The sequence below is a fragment of the Myxine glutinosa genome, unplaced genomic scaffold, assembly GCF_964187855.1.
Source record: "Myxine glutinosa unplaced genomic scaffold, kmMyxGlut1.1 SCAFFOLD_2532, whole genome shotgun sequence".
In the NCBI taxonomy this organism is placed as follows: domain Eukaryota; kingdom Metazoa; phylum Chordata; class Myxini; order Myxiniformes; family Myxinidae; genus Myxine; species Myxine glutinosa.
This window is the reverse complement of record NW_027618626.1, coordinates 24,884-38,408: the sequence shown is the minus strand read 5'-3', so window position 1 is coordinate 38,408 and position 13,525 is coordinate 24,884. Positions and strand designations below refer to the sequence as shown.

General features: G+C 52.8%; 1 protein-coding gene across 2 annotated transcripts in view; it reads left to right on the top strand.

Annotated features, from left to right (window-relative positions):
- The window catches only part of TMEM39A (transmembrane protein 39A), a 57,300-nt gene that overhangs the window by 26,767 nt on the left and 17,008 nt on the right, over positions 1 to 13,525 (top strand). For both annotated transcript variants that reach the window (XM_078769438.1, XM_078769437.1), the window contains exon 5: positions 7,865 to 8,019. In XM_078769438.1, the coding sequence (XP_078625564.1) occupies positions 7,865 to 8,019 (155 nt within the window). The remainder of the gene's footprint in view (positions 1 to 7,864; positions 8,020 to 13,525) is intronic.

The window sequence follows — 13,525 nt, the reverse complement described above, 5'->3', positions numbered from 1 at the left end:
TACGGCGAGGCGATCTCGAGAACGAAATGGCAGTCTATCATATGCTTGAAGAACTTAATGGTTTTCAGAATAAATACATTTTAAAATAATGTTATGAATTTGGTAATGCAACATCTAGAGCTAGGTAGATCTGAATAGGTAGGTATTCGGCTGTCGTGACAGGGACTCTACATGTAATAAGTTATTGATGTTCAGGCGGTTGTCGGGGTAAGATGTATGAGTGTGGATCTACCTGGAGATTCGAGTGTTAAATAGTGAGGGATTAAAGGTAACGCCCCTGTGAGTCTCACCTAGTAGTCAAACCTTTGTCCATTATGGCACTGCAAACCACATAAACATTAGTTAGGTCCTTAGCGCAACATTAAATAATCCCCTTTCCCTGACAAGGACTTCGTATTAAATTGACAGGAAACCAGGTCAAAAACACCACCACGATTGGCCGCCACCGTGTACACCTCCAAAGGCCTACAAACCTGGCCGGCACGTGTTATGCCAGGACCGCAGGGTCGCGTAACGGGGGAGATGTCAGGAGTCGCGGGAGGCTTTGATTGGCTGAGGAGTGCGCAATGTGACGTGATCGGCCACCAATATAGGCGACGGTCGGACGCCATTTCAGGAGTTGTTGAGTCTCTCTGAGCAGACGCGGGCAGTAGAGTTGAGTTGAGTTGAGTTCGTGGCAGGCACTGGGAGACGCAGGCAGGCACCAGAGAGTTGAGCGGTGGTGGAGAGTTGGAGAGGACACGCCATTCCAGTCGCAGTTCGAGTGCAGTTCGGGTTGTAGGGAGTCGCAGGAGACACACGAGAGCACACCCAGTTGGCACTGAGCAGTTCGTTGGCACTTGGCTGCCAGCACTCCCGCGTCGAGTCGAGTGGAGTTGAAAGGAGTCCTTCCTGTCCCTGGTCAAGTGGAGCCGCTGGCCTGCGTCGGACGCGTGGTGCTTGGAGCGAGGGGCCTCGTGGTGTGCGATCGGGCCGGAAGGAGCGGTGCTGGACACCAACAATACAAGACGACAAAGACAGATAAGCCCGATCTCCGCGTATATTTTGAACGACGGGACGTGTTATTTTCGTGATTAATCTCCCTCGTTTGTGTTTGCTGTCAGTCGTGTGGGGACGTCCCGATTTAGGTTTATTAGAATTATTAGATTTACCGGCGGGCTTTTTCACTGGCTTTACTTTTCCTAATAAACCCTTATATTACTTTTTGTACATAATATCTGAACGCAGTTTTCCTGGGTGTTTGATTTTAATAGATAAGGTTGCGGAGCCTTCGCTGCGCCCCGCCATTCCGCGCGTTGGTGTTGAACTTGAGTCCGCCATTGAGTGTTCGCCTCGGGAGTTAAAATCTCGCAAATCGGTCATCCGTAACTGTGGTGTTAACCACGGTTACGCGACAAGTGGTGTCAGGAGTGTAGGATTTGAACCCGTCGGACAAATTGTTTGTCCGCGGCGAGACATCGACACGGTCGGACAAATTTTTTTGTCCGCGGGGAGACATCGACACGGTCGGGCGTACATTGCGCCCGACGTTCGAACGCAAAATTTTTATAGTCGAGGCGGAGAAATTTAATAATCAATCGGGCAAACGGAGCGCGATATCGCGTCTTCGTCAAATTTAAATTGTTTCAGGAATTATTAAAATAAATACGCGCGCGGGAAACAATCTTCCGGAAAGCGGATGTCGGAAATTGATGAGATGGAAGTACGCAGCGAGGCCTCCGTCAGCGTCGGGAGTGAGCCGGAAATAGGGGAATTAGATGCAGAGGTGAGCCTTGGAACCTCCCTCGTCCCGAGCACCAACTTATCCCCCTCCCCCACCGGGGAGTCGGGAGCAGTAGGAACGGCCCCGACAACCGACCAGATGTTGGGTCAATTGCTTCGAAAAATTGACGGGCTGGAAAATAAAATGAGTAAGGAATGTAGGGAAGGAATGAAGGGAATGAGTGATCGATTGGAGGAACAAATGGGACAAATGAAAAGTGGGTTGGGAAATAAAATTGATGGGTTAAAAGGGGAACTGAATGCCCAGAGTGATAAAATTGAAGGATTAAAGGAGGGATTGAAAGAACAAATCAAAGGGATGGTCAGCAAAATCGATGGATTGGAGGGAAAAATGGAGGTGATGAATGAACAAATGAATGAACAAGGGAATGAAATAAAGGAAAGGAATGAACAATTGGAAGGAAAAATTGGGGAAATGGCACAGCAGCTGGGGGAACGAATTGATGGCATAGAAGGGAGAGTGCAAAACCAAATTACGGACAGACTGGGGAAATTTGAGGGTAAAGTAGAAACTCAAATGGGGGAGATGGAAAAAGCCATAGGGGTGGAAATTGAATTGAAACGGGAAGAATTAATGTCAAAAATAGAGGAGGGCGTGACGCAGGCTGTCCAAATGGGGGAAAAGTTGGAGGGTCAGATTGGTGCCACAAATGCTCGAATTGATAAAGCAAATGGGGACCTGGAAGGCTATCGGGGCCGGGTGGATGCCAGAATGCTACAGCAGAGTGAGGAATGGGGATTGCTCAACCGACAAGGGGGCAAATTGGCCGAGGAGGTGAGGGGGTTGGAAACCCGCATAAAAGAGCAGGAGCAAGGGTTAATTGAGAAAGGCCTGTGGGGGCCACTAATGGATAATGAAAGGGTGAGTGATTTTATGCAGGAGCGACTGGAGATCTGGGACAATACCATCAAGAAGGAGGTTGGTCGGGTTCAAGAGAGCCTGAAGGAAGAGGTGAGTAGGTCGGTTAAACATTTTCAGGACCAGATTAAGGTGACCCAGGAGACCCTCACCACGAGCCACATTTGGACACCAGAGGCTCCGAAACGGAATACCCAGTTGGGGGGGTGTTTTGGCCCCGGACTGGATTTGGACAGAGAGGAATCGGGGAATAGAGTCTCTGGAAAAACAATCCCCCTCGTACATTTTGACGGATCAGGGAGCCTCGAGGCTTTCCTGACACAATTTGAGTGCGTGTCTCAGCTCAATGGTTGGGGAGAGCGGGAGCGCATGGGGAATCTGGTGGCGACACTGCGGGGGTCAGCCGCCGACGTGTTAAACGTAGTCCCAGAGGGAATATTGACCAGCAAGGCCATTTGTGAGGCCTTGAATAACAGGTACGGGACAGGCGCAAGGTGCGACCTGGTCAGGGCACAGCTGCTGCATCGCAGGCAAAAGCCTAATGAGACGTTGCAGGAGCTGGCCCAGGATATATACCAGTCTGTGAGGATAGCATACAGGGACCTACCAGCACAGGCGTGGGACAAGCTGGCGATAGAAAAATTTATGGCGGCTCTCCCTGATCCTGAGGTCCGGACGTTGGTGGAGTTACAGGACCCACCCACGGTGCACCGGGCAGCGGAATGCGCGGCGAGACTGACCTTTTTGAGAAGGTCGAACCGCGCATCGGAGAGGGCACCTGTGACGGTACGGCAGACCGAGGTGCGGGATCGGGAAAAGCCAGAGGATGACATCGGGCGAATGTTAAGGGGAATCAGCCGCCAGCTGACAAATTTGATGGGGGGACAAATTGCAGGGAGCGAGTCACGACAGGGTGGTCCAGGTTGGTCATCGGGACGGCCTGATTTTTATCGGGCTGGGCCGGGAGAAAGGGGGGCTCCGCCTGGCTACCAGAGGGGTCCGTTCTTGGGGACTTGTTTTAGATGTGGGAGAAGAGGGCACAGTCAGAGGAATTGTCGGCAACCATATGGGCCCCCACCTCCTGACAGGCTTCGCAGTCCAGAAAGGAGGGGGCCCCCAGTAGGTCCGCAGGTGCCAGACAGAGGAGGTCCACAGGTGCCAGACAGAGGACCACCACCTCCGCCTGGGCCAATAGCAATAGAGTGTGCAGGAAACTAGAACGAGCCGAGCATATGGGCCATGCTCGGCTGGCATGTGTATGGCAAAGCATCTTTCTTTGGTGAGGTTAGTAAAATGTGACAAATGGTTGGCATGGGTAATCTGTGGGTTAGATGGAAATTTAAGGGTGGATTTTGAAATGCCATGGTGGACACTGTACAGTGACGCCATTATTGATCCAGGTGTGTAGACCAAAGTGTTGGAGGCTGTGATGAAATTAATAGGGTAGTAAGACACAGCTTTCAACTGGTGGTGGGGGCAACTGTGCTGATATTTGGGACGCGGGATGATGGGGATGTAGTTGTGTAGCCTGAGGGTCAACGTGGTGCTGTGCGTGTCCGAGGTGTGTGGACCATGTCTTCTGGGTGGGTCTCCTGGTGGAGCATGGCTGTTGACTGGACCTTGGTGTGGTCAAGTGTGGGTGAGCACTGGGGGGCTGCAGTTCTGTAGTCGGACTGGGGGATGATGGGGAGGTGCAGGGGACGTGGCTGTAGGGATGCCACGCACTGCGACCGTGCCCCCCAGGGCCGAGGTTGTGTGTGCGGTAGTGTGTGTTGTGGCAGCAAGTGCTCACCACATTGGCCAGCTGGGGCTGCTGCAGCTGTGTTCCTCGCAGGGGGGCCGAAGGATGGATGGTGGGTCGCACCCTTATGGACACTCATGGGCCATGTTGGCGTTTTGACTGCTCACCTTGTCCCGGTGACCCTTGCACGGTAGAGGTGCAGAGCTGTCGTGGCCATAGGTAGTTGTGTAGTGATGATCACCGTTGGATGCGGATCCACATACCTGCCAGTGTAGTGGGGACAAAAGAGAAATTTGGAAGGATTTGGTAGGCCCAATGTGAAATTTTGGGATTGTGAAGGGTGGATGACACTCTTGGACCTGACCAACCTGCAACTACCTGCACTTGAGGTGAGTGTTTTGAGGAGTACTGTCCCAGGCTTCAGGATTTGCTTTGGGAAATTGGGGACATGTAATTTGGAGTTGGGAGGCGGGTGTGAGTGATGACATGGCCGGTGAGGGGATGGAATGGGAGCCACAGTGTCTTGTGGGTGGCGTATGTTTTTGTATTGTGGTTACGTGTTTTGATGTGGTCGTGAGAGTGGAACCTGGAGAGTGTGTGATGATTATTGGAGATAATGAGGGGTGATAATTGTGCTTTTGGAAATGTGCTTTTGGGAAGATGTGATGGTTTAAATGTGAACTGGGGGAATTTCACATGTAGCAGGCCATGGCAAGCCTTGTAACACCTTTTACACCATCTATGAATTGTACTGAATTGTGCTGAGTTGTGTGGAGAATTGAATGGCAGCGGGGGAGGAAGTGTGTTTTGGGGTCTTGTGGGTGGGGAAGGTGTGTGTGTCCGCAGGTACAGAGCAAGCTCTGAGGAGCGATGCCTGCGGGCCCCCCTCTGCGGCAATTACCCCTGGCAGCCGGTGGTAACTGGAAATTGGAGCTCGTCGGTGGAGGGTCTGGTTGGGCGCCGCGGGGTGAGGAATTCCCCGGTGACCCGTGTTGCTGCGCGAAAGCAGGAGGCAAAGGAGCCTGGTGTGTGTGGAGACCCTCACCGGCGAGGTAACGGCGGAAAGGGGCTGTTGGGCTGTCATGGGGCCAAGAGGTAAAGGGGGGGGGGGGCAATGAACTTGTAAGTCGGTTGACTTGTTTTTGGGACTGCGGGCACCACAGCCTGATGCGCCCCCACCATCTTTTTGTGCGGTACCTCCCCGCTGCCTAGTTGAGGAATGCACACACACGTGAATGACATCAATGCCATGGTCCTGCAGGGGGTGTATTGGGAATAAGTGCTTTGTTGATTTTTGAAATGCCTTGATGACCTATGGAATGAGAATGAGTGGTTAAGGGGTCTGTGTTGCATGAATGTGGGCGAAATCCACCGAGCCGTGTCACTCACCTGTAACATCTGGACAGGGCACGTGGAAATTTAGGGGGGATGCATTGGGGATGGCCCCGCAGGTAAGGTTGTGTCTTGTGGCATCCACCGGGGGACGCGGTCTGTAGACCGGGGTATGTACAAAGGTTAGAGTTTTGAGTTTTGGAAAGATGGTTAAGTTTTGTGGTTAAGTTAGTGTTGTGTGTTGTTGTTTCCTCCCTCCACAGGAACAACGAAGAAGATGTACATACTTGCATGATGGTTAAGGGGTTCAGCATGTTAAGGAAGTGTAGGTAGGTAGTCCGACTCACTTCCCACAGCCCTTCCTGATTTATTTCGTAGGTTAATTAAGTGTGTGACAGTAAGTGTTAAGGCTGGAATGGTAGCCCTGCGGTGAACCTTGCAGGAGCTACGGTTCCAGGGGGGGGGCTGTGTTATGAATTTGGTAATGCAACATCTAGAGCTAGGTAGATCTGAATAGGTAGGTATTCGGCTGTCGTGACAGGGACTCTACATGTAATAAGTTATTGATGTTCAGGCGGTTGTCGGGGTAAGATGTATGAGTGTGGATCTACCTGGAGATTCGAGTGTTAAATAGTGAGGGATTAAAGGTAACGCCCCTGTGAGTCTCACCTAGTAGTCAAACCTTTGTCCATTATGGCACTGCAAACCACATAAACATTAGTTAGGTCCTTAGCGCAACATTAAATAATCCCCTTTCCCTGACAAGGACTTCGTATTAAATTGACAGGAAACCAGGTCAAAAACACCACCACGATTGGCCGCCACCGTGTACACCTCCAAAGGCCTACAAACCTGGCCGGCACGTGTTATGCCAGGACCGCAGGGTCGCGTAACGGGGGAGATGTCAGGAGTCGCGGGAGGCTTTGATTGGCTGAGGAGTGCGCAATGTGACGTGATCGGCCACCAATATAGGCGACGGTCGGACGCCATTTCAGGAGTTGTTGAGTCTCTCTGAGCAGACGCGGGCAGTAGAGTTGAGTTGAGTTGAGTTCGTGGCAGGCACTGGGAGACGCAGGCAGGCACCAGAGAGTTGAGCGGTGGTGGAGAGTTGGAGAGGACACGCCATTCCAGTCGCAGTTCGAGTGCAGTTCGGGTTGTAGGGAGTCGCAGGAGACACACGAGAGCACACCCAGTTGGCACTGAGCAGTTCGTTGGCACTTGGCTGCCAGCACTCCCGCGTCGAGTCGAGTGGAGTTGAAAGGAGTCCTTCCTGTCCCTGGTCAAGTGGAGCCGCTGGCCTGCGTCGGACGCGTGGTGCTTGGAGCGAGGGGCCTCGTGGTGTGCGATCGGGCCGGAAGGAGCGGTGCTGGACACCAACAATACAAGACGACAAAGACAGATAAGCCCGATCTCCGCGTATATTTTGAACGACGGGACGTGTTATTTTCGTGATTAATCTCCCTCGTTTGTGTTTGCTGTCAGTCGTGTGGGGACGTCCCGATTTAGGTTTATTAGAATTATTAGATTTACCGGCGGGCTTTTTCACTGGCTTTACTTTTCCTAATAAACCCTTATATTACTTTTTGTACATAATATCTGAACGCAGTTTTCCTGGGTGTTTGATTTTAATAGATAAGGTTGCGGAGCCTTCGCTGCGCCCCGCCATTCCGCGCGTTGGTGTTGAACTTGAGTCCGCCATTGAGTGTTCGCCTCGGGAGTTAAAGTCTCGCAAATCGGTCATCCGTAACTGTGGTGTTAACCACGGTTACGCGACAATAACTTAAGGTTGTGTTCATTATTTACAAAAAGGTCTACCAGTCCCATTGGCTGTCTTTAATTTCTCTCTGGACGGCGCCACAGCAGATGAGGAGGACCGCAAGGCATGAGGACACAAAAACCTCTATATGTGCAATCCATGCTTTTCAAAAAAGAAAAAGAAAAAAAAACCGCATCGCCGCATCAATTCTAGAACTTTGGTCTGACCAGAGACCAGCAATATATATTTTTTGGCCTAATCACCAGTACCATACTAAAAAAGTTATAATTTTTTCATTCAAGTTTCAAGGATATGTTCCTTCACAAGCGGCACAATAACTTTTTAAATGGTGACGTTAGATGTTTTTATTTTTATTTTTTCTCTCTCTTTACAGATGGGTGGAATTTCTCCAGGGACAGTTCTTCAGTTGGTGCTGCTTTTGTCTCTGCGTGTTGCTCTGCTGACTGTGTCAGCTGGTATACAAGCCTGGACACTGTCTCGCCTCTTCCACTCTCATTCACTCATCTCTTTGCTCTTCCTCTGTTACCCGTTAGTAAGGCTTGTCACTTCATTCATTTGAAACATGTTTTTCACTTTTTAATGTGTCACTGTCTTTTTGCTTCAAATGTTTGCTTACAAATTGACAATGGTACTAATATAGCAGGCTATAGCTAAGGTTAGGACTTGTGGAATGTCATGTCGAGTAGCCTGTTGGATTTAATGTCGACTTGGTGATAGGAAGCAAAGAGTGGCTGTGGGTGTGAGGATCAGGGGCTAGGAGGTTGTAAATAGTTGGGTTCCTCGGGGATCAGAACAAGAACCGTTATTACCTATAATTTGTATCAATGATTTGGACAGTGGGTTTAAGAGTTTGCTTTCCATATCTGAAGAGAACACAAATCTTGGAGGTAAGGTCATATAAGGAAGTTAACAATGGAGGAGAACATTTGGCCCATTATGCCTGTGCATCACACACCACATTGATTCAATCTATCAATTTAACAACTGTAGAATTTGGAGGTGGTGGGACGGGGAGGGCCATTTACCAAAATCATACTGACAGGTATGCAATAACCTATCCTGACCTAAGCTACCAGTCTGGCCAGTATCCATGTACCCCTCTATCTTTGATGTTTATAGGAACCTATGTAATTCCAGTTTAAACTTGTCTCCTCTTTCTGCTGCCACTACCTTTCAAGGGAAACCATTCCATGCATTAACTACTTTGAGTGAAAGTCCCTTGCCTCACCACCATCCTTTACTCTTGGGTGATGGCTCCTGATCCTGCCTGTCCCTCTGCAAAACGTTTTTGCATTTATTTTGTCTATACTCTTTATTATCATAAACACCTCTATCAGATTTGCTCATAATCACCTCTTTTCCAATATATAAAGTCCTGTTAGGCCGTGGGCCCACAAGGCAAAATGCAGCTTGAAATAGATTTTTGTGACCATGATTGAAAAACGACTCAAATTTTGGATATACAGTCGTGGCCAAAAAATATTGGCACCCTTGCACTTTTTTCAAATAACTCATAATTTTCTCTAAAAATAAGTTGAAATTGACAAAAGTATTTGGTCTCCACAATTCTTTATTTCACTGTTAACATTACAGAACCTTTGTTTTTTTGATTCAGAACTTAATATATCCTTTTAAATCAGAAAATAAAAAGAAATGACATTCACAAAATTATTGACACCTTAAACTTGATATTTGGTAGCAAAGCCTTTGGACAAAATCAACTGCAGTCAAGCTCTTCCTATAGCCATGAATGAGCTTCATACACCTCTCTACTGGCAGTTTGGCCCACTCTTCTTATGCAAACTGCTCCAGTTCTCCCAGATTTGAAGGGTGCCTTCTCCCAACGGCTGTTTTCAGATTTCCCCACAGATGCTCAATCGGATTTAGATCTGGACTCATTGCTGGCCACTTCAGTACAGTCCAGCGTTTTGTCTTGAACCATTCCTGGGTGCTTTTTGAAGTGTGTTTGGGGTCATTGTCCTGTTGCAAGACCCATGACCTTCGACGGAGACCCAGCTTTCTGACACTGGGTTGAGCATTGCGCTCCAAAATGCTTTGATAATCTCCTGATTTCATGATGCCATGCACACATTCAAGGCACCCAGTGCCAGAGGCAGCACAGCAACCCCAAAACATCACTGAACCTCCTCCATGTTTGACTGTAGGGAAGGTGTTCATTTCTTTGAAGGCTTCATTTTGTTTTCTGTAAACATAGATATAAGTGCTTCACCAAAAAGCTCTAATTTGGTTTCATCTGTCCACAGGACATTTTCCCAGAAGGATTTTGGCTTGTTCAGGTGTGTTTTGGAAAACTCAAGTCGGACCTTCTTATGTCTCTCTCAGCAGTGGGGTCCTCCTGGGTCTCCTACCATAGAACCCCCTTTCATTGAGTTGGTGACGGATGGTGTGAGTTCAAACTGTTCTACCTTGTGTCTGAAGGTCAGCTTGAATCTGTTTGGCAGTTTATCAAGGTGCTTTCTCCACCATTCGAACAATCCTTCACTGCAATCTTCGATCAAGTTTTCTATTGCGGCCACATCCAGGGAGGTTGGCTACAGTGCCATGGGCCTTAAACTTCCTGATAACATTGTATCCGGTGCACACAGGAACATCAAGGTCTCCAGAGAGGGACTTGTTGTAGCCTTGAGATTGTCTATGCTTGGCTACAATCTTGTGTCTGATCTCCTCAGACAATTCTCTAGTTTTCTTTCTTTTCTCCATGCTCATTGCGGTACACTTTGATACAACTCCGCTTGGATACAACACCGCTTGGATGCAACCCCACTTTCATTGGACATGCTTTGATACAACCTTGCTTTGATACAACCTCGCTTTCATACAACCTCGCTTTCATACAACCTCGCTTTCATACAACCTCGCTTTCATACAACCTCGCTTTCATACAACCTCGCTTTCATACAACCTCGCTTTCATACAACCTCGCTTTCATACAACCTCGCTTTCATACAACCTCGCTTTCATACAACCTCGCTTTCATACAACCTCGCTTTCATACAACCTCGCTTTCATACAACCTCGCTTTCATACAACCTCACTTTCATACAACCCCACTTTCATACAACCCCACTTTGATACCACCCCATTTTTTCCATTTTCCATTTTTTTCATTGAGCCGTTTCGGAGATATAGAGGGGCAAAATTGAAGGTTTTTCCAAGATGGCGCCATACCACGTGACCTATGACGTCTTATTTAGGAGTAAAAAATTCTACATGTCTAGCCAATCATTTGGTGAAAAATTCATGTCAATCGGACCAACAGTTGCTGAGAACATTAATTTTATAGTTTTCCAAAGTGAACGTCTGGCGGAAGAATAATAATAAACTCGGAAAAACAATAGGCGAGGAAACCTAATTAAGTGGTTCCTCGATCAAGGTCACAAAACTGAACAATAAAGATGAGCGGCTCATGGTCTATGTCTCCTGCTGTGCCTCATGGCTTCGTCTACACTCATCCTTCCATCATAGCTACATACATCCTCCCAGGCATACACTCATCCCTTCCAACTCTGTGGGGAGGGCTATGCTCTCTGCACTACCCAACCCCCTGTAGTTTCTGTCACACAATTGCAGCCTGTAGCGTGCTCTCCCATGCGGCACCCCATTGTCTCTGGTGCTAACATCCCCATGGATTATACTGCACATACTGCCTCGTCTCCCACCGCGGGGTCTGCGCACCGCCTCGTCTCCCACCGCGGGGTCTGCGCACCGCCTCGTCTCCCACCGCGGGGTCTGCGCACCGCCTCGTCTCCCACCGCGGGGTCTGCGCACCGCCTCGTCTCCCACCGCGGGGTCTGCGCACCGCCTCGTCTCCCACCGCGGGGTCTGCACCCTTATACTGCACTGCACTGCACCCTTATACTGCACTTATACTTATACTTATACTTATACTGCACTGCACTGCACCCTTATACTGGCTCCACACTGACGTCTACTGGCTCCACACTGACGTCTAATGGCTCCACACTGACGTCTGCTGACTCCACACTGACGTCTGCTGGCTCCACACTGACGTCTGCTGGCTCCACACTGACGTCGACTGGCTCCACACTGACGTCTGCTGGCTCCACACTGACGTCTGCTGGCTCCACACTGACGTCTGCTGGCTCCACACTGACGTCTGCTGGCTCCACACTGACGTCTGCTGGCTCCACACTGACTTCTACGGATCCTGCTACTAAAACTGGACGCTTGGGGTTCTGCGACTACACTAGGCCCTTGGGAGTTCTGCACTATTTCTCACCACGGAACGGGGTCTGCACCACATCGTCTCCCATCACCGAGTCTGCACCGCCTCGTCTCCCACCACGGGGTCTGCACCGCCTCGTCTCCCACCACGGGGTCTGCACCGCCTCGTCTCCCACCACGGGGTCTGCACCGCCTCGTCTCCCACCACGGGGTCTGCACCGCCTCGTCTCCCACCACGGGGTCTGCACCGCCTCGTCTCCCACCGCGGGGTCTGCGCACCGCCTCGTCTCCCACCGCGGGGTCTGCACCGCCTCGTCTCCCACCGCGGGGTCTGCACCGCCTCGTCTCCCACCGCGGGGTCTGCACCGCCTCGTCTCCCACCACGGGGTCTGCGCACCGCCTCGTCTCCCACCACGGGATTTGCGCACCGCCTCGTCTCCCACCACGGGGTCTGCGCACCGCCTCGTCTCCCACCACGGGGTCTGCGCACCGCCTCGTCTCCCACCGCACCGCCTCGTCTCCCACCGCGGGGTCTGCGCACCGCCTCGTCTCCCACCGCGGGGTCTGCGCACCGCCTCGTCTCCCACCGCGGGGTCTGCGTACCGCCTCGTCTCCCACCGCGGGGTCTGCGCACCGCCTCGTCTCCCACCGCGGGGTCTGCGCACCGCCTCGTCTCCCACCGCGGGGTCTGCGCACCGCCTCGTCTCCCACCGCGGGGTTTGCGCACCGCCTCGTCTCCCACCGCGGGGTCTGCGCACCGCCTCGTCTCCCACCGTGGGGTCTGCGCACCGCCTCGTCTCCCACCGCGGGGTCTGCGTACCGCCTCGTCTCCCACCGCGGGGTCTGCGCACCGCCTCGTCTCCCACCGCGGGGTCTGCGCACCGCCTCGTCTCCCACTGCGGGGTCTGCGCACCGCCTCGTCTCCCACCGCGGGGTCTGCGCACCGCCTCGTCTCCCACCGCGGGGTCTGCGCACTGCCTCGTCTCCCACCGCGGGGTCTGCGCACCGCCTCGTCTCCCACCGCGGGGTCTGCGCACCGCCTCGTCTCCCACCGCGGGGTCTGCGCACCGCCTCGTCTCCCACCGCGGGGTCTGCGCACCGCCTCGTCTCCCACCGCGGGGTCTGCGCACCGCCTCGTCTCCCACCGCGGGGTCTGCGCACCGCCTCGTCTCCCACCGCGGGGTCTGCGCACCGCCTCGTCTCCCACCGCGGGGTCTGCGCACCGCCTCGTCTCCCACCGCGGGGTCTGCGCACCGCCTCGTCTCCCACCGCGGGGTCTGCGCACCGCCTCGTCTCCCACCGCGGGGTCTGCGCACCGCCTCGTCTCCCACTGCGGGGTCTGCGCACCGCCTCGTCTCCCACCGCGGGGTCTGCGCACCGCCTCGTCTCCCACCGCGGGGTCTGCGCACCGCCTCGTCTCCCACCGCGGGGTCTGCGCACCGCCTCGTCTCCCACCGCGGGGTCTGCGCACCCCCTCGTCTCCCACCGCGGGGTCTGCGCACCGCCTCGTCTCCCACCGCGGGGTCTGCGCACCGCCTCGTCTCCCACCGCGGGGTCTGCGCACCGCCTCGTCTCCCACCGCGGGGTCTGCGCCGCCTCGTCTCCCACCGCGGGGTCTGCGCCACCTCGTCTCCCACCGCGGGGTCTGCGCCGCCTCGTCTCCCACCGCGGGGTCTGCGCCGCCTCGTCTCCCACCGTGGGGTCTGCGCCGCCTCGTCTCCCACCGCGGGGTCTGCGCCGCCTCGTCTCCCACCGCGGGGTCTGCGCCGCCTCGTCTCCCACCGCGGGGTCTGCGCCGCCTCGTCTCCCACCGCGGGGTCTGCGCCGC